The sequence below is a fragment of the Phoxinus phoxinus genome, assembly GCF_949152265.1.
Source record: "Phoxinus phoxinus genome assembly, chromosome: 11".
Lineage (NCBI taxonomy): Eukaryota > Metazoa > Chordata > Actinopteri > Cypriniformes > Leuciscidae > Phoxinus > Phoxinus phoxinus.
In genome coordinates, this window is record NC_136886.1 from 32,467,523 (window position 1) to 32,490,892 (window position 23,370).

Below are 23,370 nucleotides of genomic sequence, written 5' to 3' on the forward strand. Positions count from 1 at the left end.
TAGGTAACTCCTCCTTGGCCTCCTTTGATTTTGTTTAATGTATGTTTTTCTTTTTTCTTTTCCTTTTTGTTGTTGTTATTGTTGCCAGAAAATTTCAATAAAAATGAAAGTAATAAAAAATATAATCCTCCTCTTGTTATCTCTACTAATAAAAATAATACATAATTATTTTTGGTGCCCCGCCTCTCCAAAGATTAGATTAAGATGATACGGAATGGGTGTATTTGCCGAATAGCATTAAAGGCACCATGAAATCAATTGAACAATTCCTTTTTTTAAATGGAATATACCAGTGTTCGTTATAAATGATTTATCACTATTTTTATTATTTTTTATGTGCCCTCTATAATTAAATAACTTCCCCTCCCTCTTGCAACTACATCTTTTCTCTGATGTGTTCACCAGTGTGAGGACGGGGCAACCTGTCACTCACATGGGATCTCAGCAATAGACCATAAGTTAACAATCCAATCAATTCCCCATAGACAAACTCAAGTCCCGTTCTGTTCAGGATCATTGTAGGGGCATGAAAATGTAAAGTTGATGTCCCTACGACAGACCGGTGTGTAAAACTCTTAGACGTCTTTTAAAGAGTCTATAACATACTTCTGGAAATCCAGCATTTTGTTGATCCTGATAAGCATTCATTGTCACAATTGTAAACATGATGAACGGCAGAAGGACGATAAACAAAGATAATTTTTTTTTTTTAGAATCTCTAGACAGATTTATTTGTCAATGACAAAAATAATTTTAACATTTCAAATAACTATCACATTGTGACTGTATAGAAGATGTTTTCTGGTTTTATACATTTTACTAGATATAAAACTTAATGAAAACTTTGACAAACAGCTTGAAGTCAAAACATTTGTATTACTACATAAATATGCATCACATCTGCAACACCAGTTCTTTTTGTAATCGTTGTGTAGTGTTAAGAACCAGAACTGAGCACAAGCACCCAGACACAAGCACCCAGTTTCTCAGTGAGGTTCACACACAGTCAGTTCTTTGGCCCAAGCCTTGTTTTGATAGTTTGTTAGGAGGCAGGCTACTGCAAAAAGCTGGTTGATACTGCCAGAAATGCTCATAGGGATAATAGTGTCAAACAGTTTGATTCCTTTTATGCGCTCAATTATCTTCTCCACATGTATCCTCAACCGTGTAATGTCCTGAGTGACCAGCACTTCATCATGAGACGGATGGGATTTGTCACAAAGCAGTCTGTGAACTTTGCAGGGCACTAGGTCATCGATTCTGAAACCCTAGTCCACCATTACAGCCATGTCTTTATCCAAAAGAGGGATGATTCCAGATTGCCTGAACAATTCTTTGTCACTGACAGATCCAGGATACAGTGAGGAGATAAAAGTAACAGCACCATGTGGTGACACACCGATCGTTCCTTTCATGGTAGTGTGGGATTTACACTGAGAAAACGTCTCGCTCTGACATCTCAGCTCTGTATGGTCAATAATGACTTGGGTGTCAGAGTACTTGCTGAACACACTCGGCATCGTGGCTCTGATGTCCTCAGGAGACGTCCATATTCTGACAGCGCCCAATAAGGTGTACAAAAAACGGACCCAACTTTTGATTATCCGGCTGACGGCAGTCTGATGAACGTTAAAGCGATCGCCCAGATCTTTCTCCTTCAGACCCAGCGACAGGTACACCAAGAACAGGAACAGTTCATCGATCAGTGGAAGACATCGGCTCTGGTGGGAGGGAAGTCTTAAGTGTTAATGAAGATAATCATCATTGCCTGGTCATCATAAATGCATCTACGCATTTTAAATTAGATCGACTTAGATATCTGAGTTCTTTCGGCTGCTGATTTATCAGCAAGCTGCTTTTAAAAAACAAAATGTTGTAGTATAAACCAGTGTTTCTCAACTCCAGTCCAGACCAGAATGTCTCTCAAATTAAAACATCTGATTCAACTCATCAGTTTCTTAGGATTTGTTCACACTGTGTAAAATAATTACAGTAAAAAAAAAAAAAAAAAGTAGTCCTGGTCCACTAAGCATTCACATTGGCATTTTAACACCGAACATAAAGGCATAGGGATGTTCACAATCCTCGGGTTTGATTACGTATATTTTGCGTCGGAACTTATCGAACATCCAAAACAATTCTGTTGTGTGTGCGTAGCCTACATATAATGGTGTTTTGACCAGCTGAGAACTAGAGAAGAGCTTATAAAATGTGTAAAGGAGTCAAAACAGCATCAGGAATCCCTCCGTCACACAAACCAAGATCTGCAGCGAGGAGACGCGGTTATCAGAACCTGTACTGAACAGTGATGAGCAACATCGAGGCTATGACGAGTAAAAACAAGTGTGCTTGAGCATTCTGTCCTTTTTAGGGTCACATCTTGTGATATGTCCTGTTTTTGGTGCGTTTACATGTCTTTGATCCGTGTTGCGTTCTGAAACTCATCTTTTCATCAGTCTCAGTCCTCTTGTTTGGCGCACCAGGATTCGGATGGCAGCATTTACTCTTATTAAAATGAACCGCACTAACAGAGCAATCACACCAGGGTTCATTTTAATCGATTGTGGTGTGAATATTATATAGGGAGACACCTAAACCATTCTGGAGTTGAGAAACACTGGTATAAATGATGTTTACCGTTTGTCGAGATGGATCAGCTGCCTTGACAGCAGCTTCTGTTGTGCTGGAAGTGGATGGGTGTGTACCAACACGCACAATTTTGCTGGTTGCAGGTTCAATCTGCCTCCAAAATGCCTGTAGATGTCGGTAGCTGGCAAATCTAATTGAGTGAAACAAAATGATTTCCTTTAAATCCAAATATTACTTATTATTGAAGTAAGCCCTGGTAGATCTAAGGGCTTGTTTGTTAGAATATTTTTTTTTTTTATGGCTGCATTGATATGTTATATCTTGTATGTATCCTGTGGTCATGTAAATCTCATATTGCTTTTATTCATTTTGGGACCCTAAATTAAATTTGTTCATCATATAAAGTGAGGGAGTCACTTCAGAAAATTTGTGCTTAAACCGCTCAATTCATATGGATTAGTTTTGCAATATCTCTATGAACTCTTTGAAGCGTCAAAGTGGTAGTTGTGTAGCTGTCAATGGAGGGACAGAAACCTCTAAGAGATATTAATTTGTGTTCCGAAAAATGAAAGTCTTACAGGTTTGCAACAACATGTGGTTGAGTAATTCATTTTTGTGTGAACTATCCCTTTAATATGCTCCCGTGTTCATAGCCAGGGTGGGTGCCCTCATAACAGAGTTGGTCTCATTGGTCACACACAGTATGGTTATCGATTGAATGAGTGAACACAATCTAGGTCAGCAACAAAGTCATCATAACCACAGGGGTATGCAAGATAACTACCATATGGCACAAATACGTACCTGGTATAGAATATAATGTCATCGTCCGATGCTGAAAACCTCTCCAAGCCAAACGACTGCTTCAGTGTCACTTCTTCCAGCCTCTGTTGCAGCTCTTCTATCAGCAGCTGCTGGGCCTCTATTTTCTCATACGCTATATCCAACGCTGATGCCTCTGGTTTTGCATCGTAATCGTGGCACTGAAGCAACAATTCAACATCCATGTTTTCCTTTTCAGTTCCTTCATCCTCCTCCAGTCGTGGTCTTCTCCTCTCCCAGACACTGGCTGCCGGTAAAGAGTAATCGTTCCAGGCGAACAACACTGGCACAGCCCCCTCTCTCAGGCGTCGTCGCCCACCCTGAATAACATCAGTGGAAACGAAATGTCTACTACAGACTGTCGTGGTCCTCTTAACTACCAAATTCTCACGTCTCACATTACGCATCCATATTTTCCTTAAGGTTTCGTCCTTTGGGATGTGGTGGAAACTAACGGTGGAGTTGAACTTCCCTGACACCGCGCATTTAGGCACACAGCAGAAACTGCTGTTAGGATTATCCCGCTTCTGGTACTTTGATGGTTTCGACGAAGACATTTTCCTCTCAATAACATGCAGATATTTAAAAAAAATTAGTTTAAACATAAAATAAACTAGCTAGGTTAGCAGAAGTTCATGGTAATGCGCAACAAACTTCCGTATTCTGTAAAACATGTCGCATCGCTTCCGGTTCAGGTGAGCCGTTTTTCTCAAGATGCCTTCAAAGGAGCGAGTAAAGATGATGTCCACGGGTGCAGATTCATAGTTTTAACCCAGTTATTCTTCTTACAAACATTCGAACATTAAAATCGAATAAAATGACAACAATAAAAATAACTTGCTAGGTTATATGATTAGTAGGCCTACATAAAGTCCAAAGATATCGGGGTCAGTTGACTTTATCCGCCGACCGGATGTGTTGAGAGCAGATGTCCGCTTTTTATTTTATTTATGTTTTACCCTGGCTACATATTTGTTTCTGTGTGTACTGTACACTTGTATTGTTTTTTCCTTCTGTTGCTGTGTTTAATAAAAAATAGCAGGTTTCCGAAATTGTCACGTGACATTCTTCGATATGTAGTAGGCTACATTAAGGAATAAATACGCTACAAGTAAATAGGCATAAGCCGTTATACCATTTTATTCTGAGTGTCGTCAAATAGAGATTTTCTTAATAGAAAATAATAGAGTTGGGGTACTCGAACTCGGACTCGGACTCGAGTCCGGTCTCGAGTCCAATTTTGAATGGACTCGGACTTGTCACGCACTCGAATGAATTTGTACTCGGACTTGACACGGACTCGGGACATTTTAGACTCGGAAAAATGTCCGAGTCCAGTCGAGTCCGGGTACTGGATGACACAAAACGAAATTTTGTGAATTTTTTTTATTCAAAAACGAAACGAAACAACGTTGTTTCAGCGTTGAGCATTGTAGCCAATCACAGTTAAGTGCATAAACACAGTGGCAAATCAGAGGCGTTTTAGAGTCCGCATGCGAATAATTCGCTCAAAATGTATGTTTAGAATCAGCACGAGCTTTATCCTTTCGCAAATCCCCTCATAAACAACAAAGTCTCTCTAGACGCAATATAAATAAGATATTCACTGTGCAGTGCGGACAACTTCAGTCAGTGTTTATGACGAGAGTTTTAGGGAGAGTGCCGAACGTGGTAAGTGATGGCTCAAAGGGAGCGCTGTTGACAATCTAAATAGTTTTGTTTTTCATACTTCTAGAGGACCAGTGGTTACGTTCACACTGTAAATTATAAAGAGTGATAACTGCATTTAAATGTGTGATTGAATCCACTTAATTTTTGTCCTTTGAGTCATGAAATTGCGATGATTTGACACATATCAACATAAGAACGTGTTAACCATAGCAACATTTTGGCGTCTGATAATGTTATCATTTTTGTTGCATTTATACTTTAGTCATAAGTTTACATACTCCTTGCAGAATCTCCAAAATGTTATTTTTATATGTTTTTTAATAAGACGGATCATACACATTGTTTCTATTTAGTACTGCCCTGAAAAAGCTTTTTCACATAACATATGTTTAATAGCCTAAATAAAATCCAAACACAAAATAAAGACAAATTACATAGGCTCGATTTTAATATTGTGTCATTACCTGAATGATCAACAACTTTTTTTTTTTTTAATGGTTGAGGAAAAATCATCCAGCTCCTGCACATTCTTTGCTTTTCCAGCATCTTCTGCATATTTGACTCCTTACTAGCAGTGAGTATGATTGTAAGATCCATACTTTCACACTGGTGACAACTGAGGGACTCATACACAACTTTTACAAACCCTGCAAACATTTAGTGATGCACAAGAAGGAAGCATCCGTTAAGAGCCAAGAGGTGTAAACTTTTGAACTGGATCATTGGTGTAAATTGGTCTTATTTGTTTAAAAATGCATTCATTAATTTAGTCCAACCCTTCAGAGGCTAAATAAGATATTAGCATGTACAACACAATAAGAAAAATGTAAACATCATCATCTTGCTCAAAAGTTTACCCCTGGCTCTTAATGCATCGTGTTGCATTATTAAGCATTGCCTTGCAGATTCTAAAAGATGTACAATAGGTAAACGTATGACTGTAACTATACATTGCAATCATTTTGTAAGGTTTAAAATATTAATTTAAGAGCTCAGTGTTGAGACCTTTCGCTGGGATTTGATTGACAGGTGATCTGACCAATTATAATGCAGATACACGCCATTTTTGTTCGACAAACAAACCAAATCAGTTAGTAGATTAAAGGCAGTGGACTTGTGTGTATTGATTTCTTTTTTAGAAATTTGTGCTATAACTAGAAGAGATTATCAGTTCACGTGCTGCTTGAACTGAGGCCTACACATTAAAGCACCACAAAACAGTATTTATCGTTTGAATTTCATAAAAATTTAAAAAATTGAAAGCTGAGACTTTATTTCAAACCAACAGTACCCTGCTCTGTCTTGTCTCTTGTCACATTGTTAGTGTCCTCTTTGCTCCGACCGAGAACATGTGGAGTGAGAGAGGAATGGCTTGTCGGACGTAGCAACAGTAACCAAGAGGGGCGGGTCTTTGTGAAAGGTCAATTTCAAATCATTTAAATCTTTGTGGACTCGGCCGGACTCGACTCGGACTCGGATGTTAAGGACTCGGACTCAAGTCCAACTCGACCCTCTTTGGACTCGGACTTGGACTTGTACTGGGTTGTTAAGGACTTGGACTCGACTCGGACTCGACAAAGGTGGACTCGGACCCAACACTAGAAAATAATTATTATAAATAGGCCTTACCAATGTGCGTACTAAATAATAATGCTTTTTGTAACTTATCTCTTACATTAAATTAAATAGGCCTACCTGTATAATAAAGTTGTTAGTATCATTATTCATGAGTCAATGATTGTCAAGTAGAACAGACAACGTTCTCACATTTTAACATAGTTCAAGAAGACAAAATCAAGGGATAGTTCACCCAAAAATTACAATATTGTTATCATTTACTCACCATCAAGTTGTTCCAAACCTGAAGAAGATATTTTGAAGAATATTGGTAATCAAACAGTTGATGGGCACCATCGACTTCCATTGTATGAAGAAAAAATACTATGGACGTTAATGGATCCCATTAACTTTGGTTACCGACTTTTTTGTGTTCAGCAGAAGAAAGAAATTCATATAGGTTTGGTCTGGAACAACTTGAGGGTTAGTAAATGATGACAGAATTGTGATTTTTGAGTGAATTATTTATTTTAAATTTCATTTTAATTGTATTTTTATTGAAAAATCAAGATTTACAGACAAACATGCATGGCTGCATAAAATCCGTTTCTTCAGAATAGGATACAGAGAAAATATAGCCAGAGGGAGCAGCTCTTAATACAAACAGGCAAGATATAGGCCTATGTAGGCTAGTAGTAACACAAATAAGCATAATTTATAAAGCAAAAAAAATATTCAAATAAACAAATTCAGATAGATAAATGGTAAGAAATTATAAAATAAGGGGATAATTCAGTCTTTGTTCAGCTATTTACCTCAGTTGGGAAGTGTTTGAGGGTTTCATATTTTTTTGTGTGCTTTAGGACCTTTCAGAGTTTTTAATTATTTTATATACAGTTTAAATTGAGTATCTCTTTAATGTGAATGTGGGGTTCAGCGCCCTCTGGAGGAAGTCAAATGTGTGCAACATATTTTCAATTACGGTACTTAAATTATTTGTGACACTGCCTCCCTGTGGCTAATACATTATAGTAGAAGAACATAGGCCAGTAAATTGAAAACATGATAAGTGATCTTTTATAGAGTCATGCTTTTGCAAATGTTTTACAACTGAACTTCTCTCTAATCTTTGCATCAGTTATATTTGGCTTCTCGGCTCTCTGATCTGATATAGTCTGATTATTCATTGCTATATGTAACTCGGCATATGAATATGGTAATATTTCAGCAGTGCTGGCTAATTACTTACAAATTATAATCGGTTACTGATTCTACATTTCTAAATTGTAGTTAGTAAAGTAATCCATTACATTACATGTTTAAGGTGATATAATCAGACTACGTTTTGATTACTTTTGAGTTATTATAAAGTGTCTATTGTTGAAAGATTATTTATAACATAGTGCCTGTGAGCAGCTGGTTAAAATAAGAATTAAATAAAAGGAAACACAAACAGTCTCAAGTGTGAAGTGTATAAGCTTTTAAAATAAAAGAGTCCGATTTTACATTTCCAAAAAGACGACTAACAGAACATTCTTATAGTTTAATAGCTTTTATTGTGCTAATAACAGTTTACATATAGTGATTGCATTTTAAAGTGCCAGCCTTACCGAGGAGACCAGATCGCCCTCCTCACATTCAACATTTACAGTCAACAATTTACTGCAATAGAGGAAAAAGATTATTGTGCATTTGTCAAAAACATTGAACATTAAATAAAGTCATCTCTCACATGTTCCAAAGACAACAGCTGAATCTTAATAAACCTTTAATAAATATTTATATTATTAACACAATCTTCCAGCATCCTGAGGACATCATTTCCATCCTTCCCTCTAAGTTTGTGCTTTTTGCTTTATTGTTTTCTTTTGTGGTTTCTTCTCTTTATATATATATATATTTATATGATGCTATAATCGCCTGAGTTGAATATCAATAATCAGCATTAAACATCTGGTTATTAACCTTCAGATAAATTGATAGGATTGCTTGTAACATTCAGTCAAAGATACACACAATAACATTATAACACTAACACACTGATTGCACAGAGTTAAGGGCCTGAACAACAATAAACATATACAATATATTCATATTTACTGTATATAAAGGTCTATAGATTCATACTATAATTTATATGCTTGCTTATTTCAAAGAATATCGAGTATATTGTAAAATGTATGGCACTAGTTCTGTCTTTGGCTCACAAGTACACTACAGGACTATTAAACATAAGCCTAAACTTAATTGATTATATATATATATATATCTTGTCTTAAAGTACAAATGAAGAACCGTTACAAATGGGAGAAATACTGAACCTTTAAACACTGCTCGGCTCACAATATAAATAAAGGTCTTTGTTTATCTATTTTTATATCATTTCAAACGGAAAATTCTTGCATACCTACAGTATGCTTCACCTCACAAAGGTGTTTATTAACCACTTTACATGACCTACTAACAAGGGAAGTTCTAGAAACACAACACTGAACTACAGATTAACCACTGGTTCACACACACAGACCCCACGACTACACAGAAAGGGCTTCGAGCTTCATTAAAAGGGTGCTGCGCCTTTGCTCGTCTTTATCTTGTATTTACAAACACATGATCCCAGTGGACTTAAACTGTGCTGTAAGGTGACCGTGTAGTTATACTATAGGGAAAAGCTTGCTTCCGCCATGGTATAAAACAATAAAGGTAATTGCTAAAGAAAAAGAAGAAAAAAGTATTGTGAGTCTATCTTACAATTCAGATTTTTTTTCTCCCAGGTAATTTTATTTGTAATTGCGAAATTATATCTCACAATTCGGAATTTCTTTTTTGCGATTCCACATTTTTATTTCTCTCAATCCTGAGGGTTTTTTCCCTCAAAGTGTGTGATATAAACTGAATTGCAACTTTTTCTCGCAATTCTGACTTTTTTTCTCGTAATTGCAAGTTTTATTTGTAATTTCGAGTTTATATCTCAAAATTCTGTGAAAAAAAGTCAGAATTGCATGTTATAAACAAGAAAATTAAGAGAAATAAATTCAGAATTGTGATATAAACACTTTTTTTCTTACAATTATAATGTTTTTTCTCACAATTGCAAGTTTATATCATACAATTCCAACTTTATTTCTCACAATTCCAAATTTTTAAAATAACTAAATTCGGACATTTCTTTCTCAGAATATAATTTTTGTGAGTTATGAATCCGGATTCTGAAATATAAACTAGCAACTGCAAAAAAAAAGGGTCAGAATTGTGAGATATAAACTTAATTGCAACTTTTTTCTTGCAATTCTGACTTTTTTTCTCGTAATTGCAAGTTTAGGCTACATCTTACAATTCTTACAAAGACTTTTTGCTCGCAATTGCGAGTTTTATTTGTAATTGGGAGTTTATATCTCAAAATTCTGCGAAAAAAAATCAGAATTGCATGTTATAAACACGAAAATTGCAAGAAATAAAGTCACAATTGTGAGATAAACACTTATTTTCTTTCAATTATGATGTTTTTCTCGCAATTGCAAGTTTATATCTCACATTTCCAACTTTATTTCTCACAATTCAAAAAAAATTAAATAACTCTCAAAAGTCCGAATTGTGAGATAAAAATGTTACCGTATTTTTATTCCAAGGCGGAAACAAGCCTCCATACTATCCAGGCTATGTAATCTGTGAGTGAAAGATCTACAGACATTGAGAAGAAGGACAGAACATATTGGATCACAACACGACGTCGAAACATAGCCATTAAATGCGTAGACCTCACGACTGTCCCGTGGAGTGGATGAAGGAGAGGCTTTAGACACAGAGCTCTCTGCTCTCACAGGTCATGACCCAGCCTCTCGATCTCGTCGATCAGGAAATCGATGTCTGACATCGTGACGGCATGATTGGAGACCACCATTCGGAAGAAGTTGACTTTGTCTCCCTGTGGCTGGTATCCTACCATGGTTGTCCCGCACTCCATCATCAGTGCCTTGATCTTCGGCGCCACCTGAGGGGAAAACAGAGTAGTTATGACACCAGTTGTTACTCTTGATTTGGTAGTTATATGAGGTGATGAAGTACCCTGTGTAGCTTCTCCCTCCGTTCGTCTCCTTGTGGCATGCCACGCAAGCTTGGTGGAATATACCAGAAGCAAACGTTTGTGTGCTGGGGCTGAGAGCGAAATAAAAGCAATAACAAAAGCCATTACATTTAGTGTTAGGTAAGCAGATCTTTCAATCTATAAATGTGTGTGTTCAAGATACAAACCTGGCCCTCAAAGACCATTTCATATCCCTCACGGTTCTTGATTTTATTGTAGAGATATTCAGAAAGGTCCAGGCATCTGTCAATGTGCTGCTCAAACCCAATCGTGCCCTGCATGGATCAAATTCACCAGCACAATAAAAAAGTTTTTCTCAACAAAATGATTAATGCTATAGCAACATAATTGTTTTTTATTAGGGCTGTCAAAAGATTAATCGTGATTAATCACATCCAAAATAAAAGTTTGTGTTTACATAATATATGTGTGTGTACTGTGTATAATTAATTATTATGTATAATTATGTATAAATACACACACATTCATGTATATATTTAAGAAATATTTGCATTTATATACTGTATATACATTTATATATTAATTTTATATATAAATATAACCACATTTTCTTAAATATATACATGATTGTGTGTGTTTTTATATATATAAATAATTATACACGGTACACACACATATATTATGTAAACACAAACTTTTATTTTGGATGCAATTAATCACGATTAATCTTTTGACAGCCCTATTTTTTTATATTAAAAGTTGAGGCAACACTTTATTTTAAGGTTATGTAACATGTTACTACAACTAATTACTAATTACAACTAACCCTAAACCAAACCCTAACCGTAACACTATTGTAATAACTATGGTTAATTAATTCTCATGTAAAGCAAAATATACTATATTGCAAATCTCAGTGTTTTTTGTCGAAAAAATGTACCTCTCTATATATAAAGTGAGATATATATTATATCCAACTTTTTTCACATACAGTACAGCAATACATGCCGGTACTATATAGTATAATATGCATTTATGTATAATATGTATACACAATCATAAAATGTACCTGAATCGCATAGCTCTATATACAAAGATATATATTTCAAAGATATATAACTTTATTCGCATACATACACTCATGTAAAGCAACTAAAAATAGAGCGAATATAAACTGCCTGATTTTTTATTTAGTCACAAAATGCAACTATACCATTGCCCAGCTCTCTATATAAAGTTGGATATATAACTTTATATAATATATTGGTCCAACTTTATCCGCATGCGCTGATATACTATATAGCAAATCTCAACTGCTTGATTGTTTGTATCGTGGAGAAATGTAATCTATACTCAGCTCTAATCTGCTGAATGTGACCAAGACATGAAGATATTATAAAACATGATTTTCAAGATTTTTTTTAAAGGTGGTTCAAAACTATGTATATTGTGAAAATCGCTATACAAATAAATTTGACTGACATAATAGCGTCTGCCGTGACCCACCTTGGCCTTCCACATGAGCCAGAATTTGAAGATGTCTACATGTCTGCCACACTGGATGGCCTTGTCTCCGGTGTCGTAGTTCACGTCGTACTGTTTGTCTGGTTGGAAGAGGTATCCAGCACACATGGAGTTGCAGCCCTGCAGAATGCCCTGAAACAGAAGCACAGTATTCAATCCCTCTCAAATGTGATCAGTATTAACTCAACTTGATCTACATGCATTCATTTAGCAGATGAATATATCCACATGAGTTGAGGGTGTTACTGCATTGCCAAGATTTTTGTTTAGACTTGTACACAGGGCCTAAAATGAACACTCGCCAGCCGCCATGCAAGTAAAAATCAGCGTTGACGACGAGTATATGAAACGGTGTCACTCGCCAGTTGGCCGGTAACATTTTTATGATTCCTAACCATGCATGAACTTCAACAAACTTGAACGACGCTCGGGACAGTTGATGGGCCAGCGCTGCATTGTCACGAATGTTTAAGCGACAATATAAATATTCAAGCGCATGAAGATGCAAAAGGGAAACATTTCGTTACTCGCAGAAAGCCGGCGCACAAACACTAAACTAAGCTATCTTTCATGTCTTCTTGCACTGGTGTCATAAGTTATGTGACTTTTGTTCCTTTTTTTGGTTTCACGCCTGTCACATGTTCTCATTATTGATTTGTTAGTTTCACCTGAACCTTGTTAAGGTGCCTATTTAATACCCCTGTCGTCTTGAGCTCTTTGCTCAGTCTTGAGATGACATTGGTGCAGTCCTAAATCTGTCCGTGAGTTATTCTCAGAGTATTTTTTCCTGTTATTGATCGACCTTTACCTCCCTGTTTCTTGGATTACGAGTTGGCCTCCTGCTTCTGGATTATTCACTGCTTCTGACTGATATTGTGGACTTTGACCTTTGCCTGGATTGTTACTTTTGTTTTTGCCTGTTCCTTGCTGGATACTTTTGCCCCGCTTTTCAAGTAAAGCCCTTGAAACTGAGTTATTGTCTCTGTCTCTGCATTCTGAGTCAAAACACACCACCTTGTGGCACTTAGTTAGTGCTCCCGCCTGCTACGCAAAATTCAAAATTCACACAAAATTATGTAAAAAAATATAGCATGTTTCCTAGTAAACACAGTCTGTTATGTCTTGAGTGAATGTAAACGGTTGAGAAAGTAAACGCATGTGTTTTAGTATCAGTATATTAGATCCGTGCATTCACTCTTAAAGGGCACCTATTATGGAATTTTGAAATTTACCTTTCATGTAGTGTGTAACATAGATCTAAGTGAACAAAAACATTCTGCAAAGTTTGAAATATGAAAGTGCACCGTATATAAAGTTATTGTCTTTCAAAAGTAAGAGTCGACTCTAGAGTCATTTTTATGAATCGTTAGAAGACCGAAGCTTTTTCTCTGACTAGATGACGTCAACTTGTCAAGTTATTTGAATACGATACGCCCACTTATTGCGCTCCAAGGCCAGCAGGGAAAATATCATGGCGACGAGACGCTGTGTTCTGAAGTGCGACTCAAAAGACAACTTTTTAAATCTGCCCAAGGAGGAGCATTTGAAGACAAAGTGGCTACAATTCACTATACCACAGAAGTATAGTCCGAGCCTTGTGCTTTGCTCGCGCCATTTTGAAGACGATTGCTTTACCAACTTAAATGCACTCAAACTTGGATTCGCGAGCCGGCTGATATTGAAGGAAGGTTCAGTTCCAAGTGTATTTGCATCAGCTTCCTCCTCCGTATCACAACCTGTAAGTGTTATTCATAATTGTTGCATTTATGTTTTATGTAGCATGCTTAATAATTATTTTGTTTGTTGTGTAAGCACCGTTTAGCTTCTAGGTCTTCAATGACAATTGTATTGAGATATGTGAAGTGTTTGTCGTTGGTTTCGGAGTTGTCTTAAACTTGTCTTTTTTTTGTAAAAACGTTATGTTTATGCATCGGGCTAACGCAAACAAAGACTGATTGTGCTTTTACAATATGAACTCTGGGCTATGCTCGCTAACATAACATTAAATTCTTTATCTTATTTTTAGTTTTTTACTACAAACTACAGAGCAGTGGACTATAATCATTATTATAACACAATTTAATTGATAAAAGCATCATTGTACTCCGTGTTAAACAATAAGTATTATCTCTATAAACACTGCTGGGTCATCTGACCAATCAATCGCAGATTAGCGTCGCGCAAAGGAGGGGTTTGGAGAAATGAGTCGTTGAACGAATCATTTGGGAGTCGGTGAGCAAATCAGGTAAAAATAAATGCATATTATACGACAACAAAAGTGTTTTTTGTCATTGCATGCATGTAAAACTGTTGTTGGGGACTCCCTAAACAACATTAGGAACATTTTAAATGTCATAATAGGTGCCCTTTAAAGTGACAGCAGCCTAATATTCCTGCAGCTGTCTGTGTTTTTAATGTTAGTCAAACAACAAAGAACAAAAAAAAAATCACTCACTGCTCTTGACTAAATAGCGTTTGTAACTTTAATGAGGATTAATTAATACGGATGTTTAATTTATACAGTGAAGACTATGCAATGTTGTTTTACATTTCCATACTTTTAGTACATTTCTGTACCTGACAACTACTGTCAGACCTGAAAAGCTCTGTTTATTAAATTTGTATCTTTGTTATATTGTATTTTTTTACTGACTGTTTACTTGTCTTTAATAATGTTTTCACTTTATATTAGTTAAGCTAGTAGCTGTGGTATTGAAATTGCAATAGAGAATTGTGAATTTTCACTTGTTAAAGTTTTGCTGACATAACTGCTTGTTTTTGCAAAAATAGTTTCATGGCCGGTGAAAAATATTTATGGCCGGTACATTTTCTTAAGTCACCGTCCATTATCAGGTGCAGGAAAAAGTGAATTTTAGGCCCTGCTTGTACATGTTCACTACTGTTCAGAGGTTGGGAGTTGGTAATATTGTTTAATGCTTTTGAATGAAGTGTCTTCCGCTTATTTGATCAAAAACACTATAAAAACAGTAAACAATTTTTTTTTTTTATACAATTTAAAATAACAGCTTTCTATGTGAATATATTCAATTTATTCCTGTGATCAAAGCTGAATTTTCAGCATCATTACTCCAGTCTTCAGTGTCACATGATCCTTCAGAAATCAGTATAATATGATGATACATCTCAACTGCTCATAAAACATTTCTGATTATTATCAATTTTGAAAACAGCTGTGCAGCTTCATATACATTTTTTTTCAGGATTTTTTGGATGAAAAGAAAGTTAAAAAGAACAATCAATAAGATCAATAAATATATTTAGCCCTTAATTAAATTGTTTTGAGGTGTCCTTATAGGACTCATCACTGTTTCATGTATAAATCACGTAACTGGTTGCAACTTAAATCAAGAAGGCAATTCCACTGGGTTCAGTTTATCTTTAGATGTGTTTATTTCAATTGTCCCTTCTATTTAAAGCAGTTTCTAATTCCATGCAGATCTTTATATCCACTCAGATATATGCAATATCCTTTTTTCTTTGTACCCAAAATTTATAAAGAAGTTGGACGTAGAACGTTTCAATATAAAGCACCATGGGACTGGAATAATCTTCCTCTTCATTGAGATCTATAACTTCTTTTCGCTTTTTCAGATCATCCCTATCTCTATATCTTAAAACAACTTGTTTATGCTTTTAAGTTAATTTCAATTCTTTGTTTATCTGTTAAAATGTCATAGTTTCTCATTTATTTATTTAACTTTGAGTAAACTTTGTGTTAGTTGATGGGTCGGTGTGAGTTGGTGTATGAATGAGTTGTGTATGAATGAATTAGGTGTATCTGTAATGTTGTTAATTATTATTTTTGTTTATGATTTGTCTTTTGTATTCTGTATTTGTGTTTATAGGACCCTCTTGAAAATTAGATGTTGAATCTCAAGAGGCTATCCTTTAATAAATAAACAATTTCATTCGGGGGAAAAAAAAACTTTTGAACAATAGTGCATAAGTCTGTTCATGTCCAAGTCTCACCTTGTCTCTAACCAGGATGGCTGAACATTGCAACGGTACACCCATCATCTTATGAGGGTTCCATGTGACAGAGTTTGCCCTGAAACAAACAAACAAACAAACAAACAAACAAACAAACAAGCGAGTGTGTTTTCAGCTCACACGTGATATACAGTCATTTTAGCACCTCATCGCCTGTGGTTTTTACATACCTCTCAATGCCGCTTAGCTTGTGACGGTGTTTCCTGGACATCAACAGTCCTCCGCCCCATGCGCCCTGGAGATTCATTCATTCAGTGATACATACACTATATTCATGTATTTAGTTACCATTTCAGCTCATCCTGAAAGCACTGATTGAAAACGCATGCATTTGAGTCAAACTTACATCCACGTGCAACCACAGGTCGTACTTCTCGCAGATGTCGGCAATGTCATTGATGGGATCGAACGCTCCATATACTGTGGTGCCACCCGTCGCATTCACAAACAGTGGCACGTATCCCTAAAATACACATTTAAAATCACATTCACTGTTGATAGTGTCATGGCCTAAAGATAATGCCCTAACAGCAGAGTGCCAATTCATTAACAGAAGCACATAAAGGTCAAATCATCCATCAGCTTGAGGATACCTGCCCCGGTATCGATCCACTAACTCTTCAGGCACCGAGGTTAAATACTCTCACTCACTTGTCTCAAGAGCACAGAACAGAGCAGAGTAGTCTGTGCATTTACACACCTTCTGTTTAGCATCAATGATCTTGGCCTCTAAGTCAGCAGGTATGACACGCCCCCTAAACAAGACAGCCAATTAGGAATAAGTGGGAGGGACTATAAAAGCAAATAAAACATGAGCTTTGAAAGAAAGTAACCAAGTGCTTTTATATATATAGCTATATGTACAAGTGAAACTGGAAAAATGTTACTATAGTGCAAAAGCACACTCTAAAAAATGCTGGGTTGTTTCAACCCAATTTTGGGTAAAATATGGACATACCCAAATGTTGGATTAAAAATGTAATGTAAAAATGTAACCCAACGGCTGGGTTTGTCCATATTTTACCCAAAATTGGGTTGAAACAACCCAGCATTTTTTAGAGTGCACTTAAAAGGTGAAACTAATATATTATATAGACTCGTTACATGCAAAGTGAGATATTTCAATTTGTTATTATTTTGATTATTATGGCTTGCAGCTTATGAAAACTTTTTCACAATATTCTAATTTTGAATTTTGTGTTTTCATAAGCTGTAAGCCATAATCATCACAAGTATAACAAATAAAGGCTTGAAATATCTCACTTTGCATGTAATGAGTCTGTAATATATTAGTTTCACCTTTTAAATTGAATTACTGAAATAAATTAACTTTTGCACGATATTCTCATTTTCGGAGTTTCACCTGTATATATATATATATATATAGGCTACATAAAGCATAGTTTTTAGCTTTTTATTCGTATATAACTGACACTGAATTGTAATGTCATGATACCTCTCATCTGTCTTCAGGAGAATGACGTTTTCTTTGCCAAATCCCAGAACAGCTCCAGCCTTTTTGATTGAGTAATGACTCTGCCAAAAAAATAAGCAAGTGTTGCCAGTCAGTCAAAATGGCCAAAATACTATAGAATACAATTAATGTAATCATTCACTTACACCATACATATGACCCCCAGAGGGAGACAACTCCTCTGTTTAACTGCTGTGTGCACTTACATGTTCAGATGTGAAGAGCACGAGTCGTGGTGCTACTGACATGCCTTTGGTTTTGACTTCTGGGTAATACTTATACCGTGCAACCATCACACTGTACATGTTTGATATGGCACCACCTGTGAACAGATGAGCATTCAGTGTATTTCAGCACCACTCACAGCTGTGTTCAATTAAATGTGTCAAATTAAGCATGCAAATAATTTCATCATACCTATTTTTATGCATAATCTATGGTTGGTCATTGTTTTATTATATGTTTTTGGGTGAACATCGTACGTTTGAAATTGTAATATTAAATAATTTTGTTTGTTATGGATTATTTCGATTGATTATTTACCTGGTGAGAAGAGTCCATCGCCATCCCCGTTCGGCCAGCCAATCATCTCTCTCATCTTCTTTAGGGTCAGCTGCTCCATCAGAACAAACACTGGCGCGATCTCATAGGTGAACCTGAACACACAAACAGCAAATCAAATATGGTCAATATGAGCTTCGTTTAAAATTCACATTTATGAGATTCATATTTAGTATATTTAGTCAATAACAACCAAATCACAGTGTAAAGAAATTATCAAAAATAAACCAAATTACAATAAAAAAATAATAATAAAAAAAATCACATTCACATTATTTTAATTAGTGGTTTTTGATTGGTGAGTTCGTTTTTGAACTCGATTCTGATTGGCTTTCCAAGAATGTTGATGCTGATTGAGATGGCGCTCCGCTACAGAATAAAATACATTTTAAAAGGTAATTTTTACCGATTTTTATCCCACAATTCTGACTTTTCTTCAACATAATTGCATGATTTGACTCACAATTGCGATTTATAAAGTAAAAATTGCGATTTATAAAGTCAAAATTGCGAGTTTTTACTGAAACAAGCTTACATGTGTCGTGTTAATATTTTTGTTGAAATGTGACTTGGTTATGAAGTTCGTTTGAGATTTATATTTATGACATTCATAGCTATCTACTTATGTTCTGCTTCTCCAAATCGTCAAAATCAGGCAACAGCTTCAGAGATTCACAGTCCCTGCAGACATTACACACACTGTTCCAACAGAGGAACATTCTGTCCCTCTCGGCTGCTTTGAATATCGCTAATTAAAAGACGGCTGTGATAGACTAGATAAGGGCTCATTTCAGGGTGTTTTAATGAAGGGAGACAGTATTCTGATGGCTATCTGTCCGTCTAAATGCACGAGTAACTTCAGTCTGACGGGGGACAGACAGCGCACAAATGAGCGGACGGCTGCGCGCGCCTGATAAGAACACACTCGCGCACACATCCATCTCATTCAGAGAGGAGAGAGGGACGAAAGTGTGTGATGAACACAAGTAGGACAGGGAACAGCCCCGGGCAGACTCATTGTTCAGCTCCGTCACAAAAGGAACAAAGATTTAAGACAGTAAAAATAACCGAGAATCATCAATAACATGCAGCTAAAACATGATTCCGGCTGTCATAATGTCATATAAATAGAACAATGTATTTTCCCGCAGATCTTACACGTGTTGGATTTGACAAATTGCATTTTCATGTACAAAGGAGGAGAAACCAACCGGAAATTTAATACCTGTCTGAATATTGTGGTGGCACAATGTAGTCTACAATATATTGGGACCTTTTACCAATGCACTTTATTATGAAATTGTGTCATATACATTTGCATAACATAAAATCATAATTAAATGCTCGCTATAAACACAATATGCTGATCAAGTGAACAAGAGATTATCCATATTTTTTTTGTTGTGACAGTGATTGTCTTATTAATGGACAATACATTTAATTGAAAGTGTTTTTTGAGGTCAAATGTAAAGTGATTTAATTCTTAATTCAGCATCTTATTTGCTGTATTATGCACTGAATATATCAGCATGATTTTTTCCTATATATTGGTCCAGATATCAATATTGGCATTAACCACTGAAAACCGTGTATCATAGAGACAAAGGGGCTTTTAGCAACACCCTAAAAACCACACAAGCTCTTTGAAATCCCAGAAACCAGCCAAAACACCACTCAAATTAATGTAAAAACCTCTTTTTTTTGTCTTTTATGTGAAGCTATTTTGAGGGTGTATGGATAATTCTTTGTGTGTGTGCGTGTGTGTGTGTGTGTGTGTCAGTCCATTAGCTGCCGGTCAGTGTGTGTCACCGCTGATGAGAAATAATGGGTCTAAATTAGTCACGGTGAATAATGACAGAATAAGCAGCATTTGCAGCCTGTCCATTCACAGAATAGGACACTCCCCACTCTCTCCTCACAAAGCCCTTTGTGTGTGTGTGTGTGTGTGTGTGTGTGTGTGTGTGTGTGTGTGTGTGTGTGTGTGTGTGTGTGTGCGCGCATGTGTGTGCGTGTGTGTGTGCGTGTGTGTGTGTGTGCGTATGTGTGTGTCTGACTGTGTGTGTGTGTCTGTGTGTGTATGTGTGTATGTGTGTGTGTGTGTGTGTGTGTGTGTGTGTGTGTGTGTGTGCATGTGTGTGTGTGTGTGTGTACCTGTTTTTCTATCCCGGTGGGGACTTAAACCTGAATGCACACAAACTCATGGGGACTGGTGTCACAGTGGTCCCCATGGGTATACACATGCTTATAAATCATACAGAATATATATGTTTTGAAAATGTAAAAAAAATTGTGAGTCCTCACAAAAATATTAATCCAGACATGTGTGTGTGTGTGTGTGTGTGTGTGTATGCGTGTGTGTGTGCGTGCGTGTGCGTGTGTGTGTGTGTGTGTGTGTGTGTGTGTGTGTGTGTGTGTGCGTGTGTGTGTGTGTGTGTGTGTGTGTGTGTGTGTGTGTGTGTGTGTGTGTGTGTGTGTGTGTGTGGCAGCAGCTGAAGCGACAATCTCAGCAGTGCAGAAATGAAACATTCTAAAACATTGCAGGTGAAATCCTTCAAAATGGGGCAGAGAGCAGTGGGAGGCGCGCACAACCGCTTTATCCCTCGAGCGACAATGTGGGAGAGAAGGAGAAATGTTTTTCCCGAGATTTTGAGCGTCTGAAAAAGCTTCAGCGTAAGAGTGAAGAACTAATCGACAGAGAGACTCCCACACTCTCATCCAGTGAACGAACACACCTCTGCCATTAGTACTTCATGCAAAAGCACTGTCATGACTCCGTCTGCCATTGAATACATATAGTGCTTTTTAACATCATATCCGTGCTTTACAGGAATGAGATATGAAGAAAGGGCAAAATGCAAGGTAACCGCCCAACACCATCGATCACCTCTTGACTTCTCAAATGTCAGCAGCGCTTGTGAATGTTTTTATTTATACTGTTAAAAATAGCATAAAGCAAATGTCACAAAGAAAACACTAGACAGTGCGCTGCCTTGGTGAGAAAACAATGTGAACAAGGAGTTCAGATAGTGTTCATATTAGGATTGTGTTCATATTAATCAAACAAATAGTGTCATTCATGAAAAGCATGAAAAAAAGCTTAATTATAAACACACTTATTGGGTAAATTGGGTAAAGTATATCCTGTTGCTTTGCAGATATATTAAATGTTTTGTTCACTGAGCTTATCTCTCTGGGAATGCCTTTTTATATGTGCCCGTGAAGTTGGAAATATTGGAATTCCGAGTTCTAAGCAGATTAATGACTGAGCAATGTCAAATTTACAAGTGGGATACTCGGAATTCTACCAGTTGTGATGTCATAAGAGGCATGTCAAACTGAAACATGGCGGCAACACTGATCTATAATATAGATAATAAATGAGAAGCAAGTCTATATTTGGCACCTTATTCATACATACGATTCACGAGCCGCTGTAAATAACTATGAGAATTACAAAGTGCAGTTAACAGTAAAACTATTTTCACTACAAAGCAGTGTTTATGATTATGATAATACATTAAAATAATATGATATAGCAAATACAAGTTTGCAATATCATAGGACTTGGTCAGATAAAATACACTCAAATAATGATTTATTGATGCCGTTCACTTTATTTAAATAATTAATTTTGATCTAACACTATTCTATCAGGTTTCTCATTCAAACACGGTGGCATCATGTTAAACTATTTTAATATTGAAAGAACAATAGCTCGATCAAATATGGAAAACTAATATGGAAAAATAAAGTGTTATTTTATGCATTTTTAGTAAGATGAGAAAATGTTAATGTTCTATTGTGTTCTAATGTTCTATTGATGTTGTCTTATGTGAATCGCACATTTAAGTTACAAATGGGCAAATCCGCTCTTCCGTTAAAAAATTATGTAAAATTAATCAGTTTGCTTAATGTAAAAACATTTAGTTGTGAAATAAGTGTATAGATATAACTAATTTTCAGCATTTTGAATTCAGATAGTTATTTGGGTTTATTGTTCGCAGTAAAGTTATTCTCTTTTGTTTAGGCTCTTCCATTATATGTTTGCGACTCTGAGGTCAGCATTACATGTTCTGCTGCTTTATTTACAAGATGGGATATGGGCAAAATAAACAGATTTCATGCCAGAAAAGCATCTATGATGCCCTAAAACACTGCATATAGCAGCTCACTTTATTGAAACAGACCCTATAAATTCTTTAATGTTTTCAGCTCTGCTCTTTTCTCTCTTTTTCCTCTCTTCCTCTTCGTATGTGGCATGAATTAGCTTAAGAGGATATTAATCAAAGTAATTCCCTATTGCAAAAACCCATTGTTCATAGTTATGGCTATTTAACAAGGCCTTTCTCCTCGTAAGTGACTTCTATTATAAGAAGCTCTCTGTTTATATTAAGAAAGACAGCTGTAATGAAGTGCTCGGTCCTCGGAGATCAAAATGGCCTCTGGGAGCGAAACGCGATGGCCAGACTGTTCAGCCCGCAGGGACACACACACACACGGCTGGTCCCAGCTGGCACACACTTCCTACCAGCCCACAGTCACACACAATCAATGGGCTGTTAAATAGATTTGGTACAAGTCCATTCTGTGCTTTAGTGTTGTAAGACTCTTCAGTGCTGCACTGGCTCAGTCATAAGCTTCATGAAAACCCCATCAGCTTCAGCTTTATAAATGGGATAAAGGGCTCATTTTCACCTGATGAAGTGTTCATAAAGGCTAGTTGCACAAATCCTTGTTTTTTTTATCAGTGGTGATAATTTGGGTGTGCACTTCTGCTTCCATCGTCCCAATGTCAATGGGATTTTTGTTAAATGTCTGAAATATGGTCTCAAGATGTCTTCACGTTTTATTCTCCGACATAGTAATAATACATCAGTAATACTCCACTTGGGATTTGTTAAAGTTTTACTTGTCTTGAAAAAGGTGGTTGCTGTGAAGTGTCTCAATGGGACTATAGAGGTTGTCGGGGACATGAATCATCATCAGCCGAACAGGTAATCTCATCTTCTCTCTAGTCGCTTTCACAGCCTTGTATTTATAATCATGCGCTTGCAAACTATTCGAACTCAAACTTTCAGGGAAAATGCTTTTAAATAAGTGCTGAAAGAGCTGTTGG

The 23,370-nt window shown here is 36.5% G+C and overlaps 2 protein-coding genes across 3 annotated transcripts in view; both read right to left on the bottom strand.

Moving 5' to 3' along the window:
* Positions 1-711: 711 nt before the first annotated feature.
* Positions 712-4,330, bottom strand: LOC307007010 (uncharacterized protein). Its single transcript, XM_079628582.1, has 3 exons — positions 3,394-4,330; positions 2,638-2,779; positions 712-1,721 (listed from the first exon to the last, which is right to left on the bottom strand). Exons 1-3 carry the CDS (start codon positions 4,014-4,016, stop codon positions 1,269-1,271), a joined length of 1,218 nt encoding a protein of 405 aa, XP_079484708.1. The 5' UTR covers positions 4,017-4,330; the 3' UTR covers positions 712-1,268.
* A 3,846-nt stretch (positions 4,331-8,176) lies between these two features.
* gad1b (glutamate decarboxylase 1b) overlaps positions 8,177-23,370 on the bottom strand; it is a 27,683-nt gene continuing 12,489 nt past the window's right edge. For both annotated transcript variants that reach the window (XM_079628584.1, XM_079628583.1), the window contains 11 exons: positions 18,237-18,349; positions 17,900-18,015; positions 17,676-17,755; positions 16,920-16,974; positions 16,566-16,682; positions 16,390-16,454; positions 16,199-16,277; positions 12,191-12,340; positions 10,891-10,998; positions 10,705-10,794; positions 8,177-10,630 (listed from right to left, as the gene is read on the bottom strand). In XM_079628584.1, coding sequence (XP_079484710.1) covers positions 10,457-10,630; positions 10,705-10,794; positions 10,891-10,998; positions 12,191-12,340; positions 16,199-16,277; positions 16,390-16,454; positions 16,566-16,682; positions 16,920-16,974; positions 17,676-17,755; positions 17,900-18,015; positions 18,237-18,349 — 1,147 coding nt within the window. In that variant the 3' untranslated portion in view covers positions 8,177-10,456. The remainder of the gene's footprint in view (positions 10,631-10,704; positions 10,795-10,890; positions 10,999-12,190; positions 12,341-16,198; positions 16,278-16,389; positions 16,455-16,565; positions 16,683-16,919; positions 16,975-17,675; positions 17,756-17,899; positions 18,016-18,236; positions 18,350-23,370) is intronic.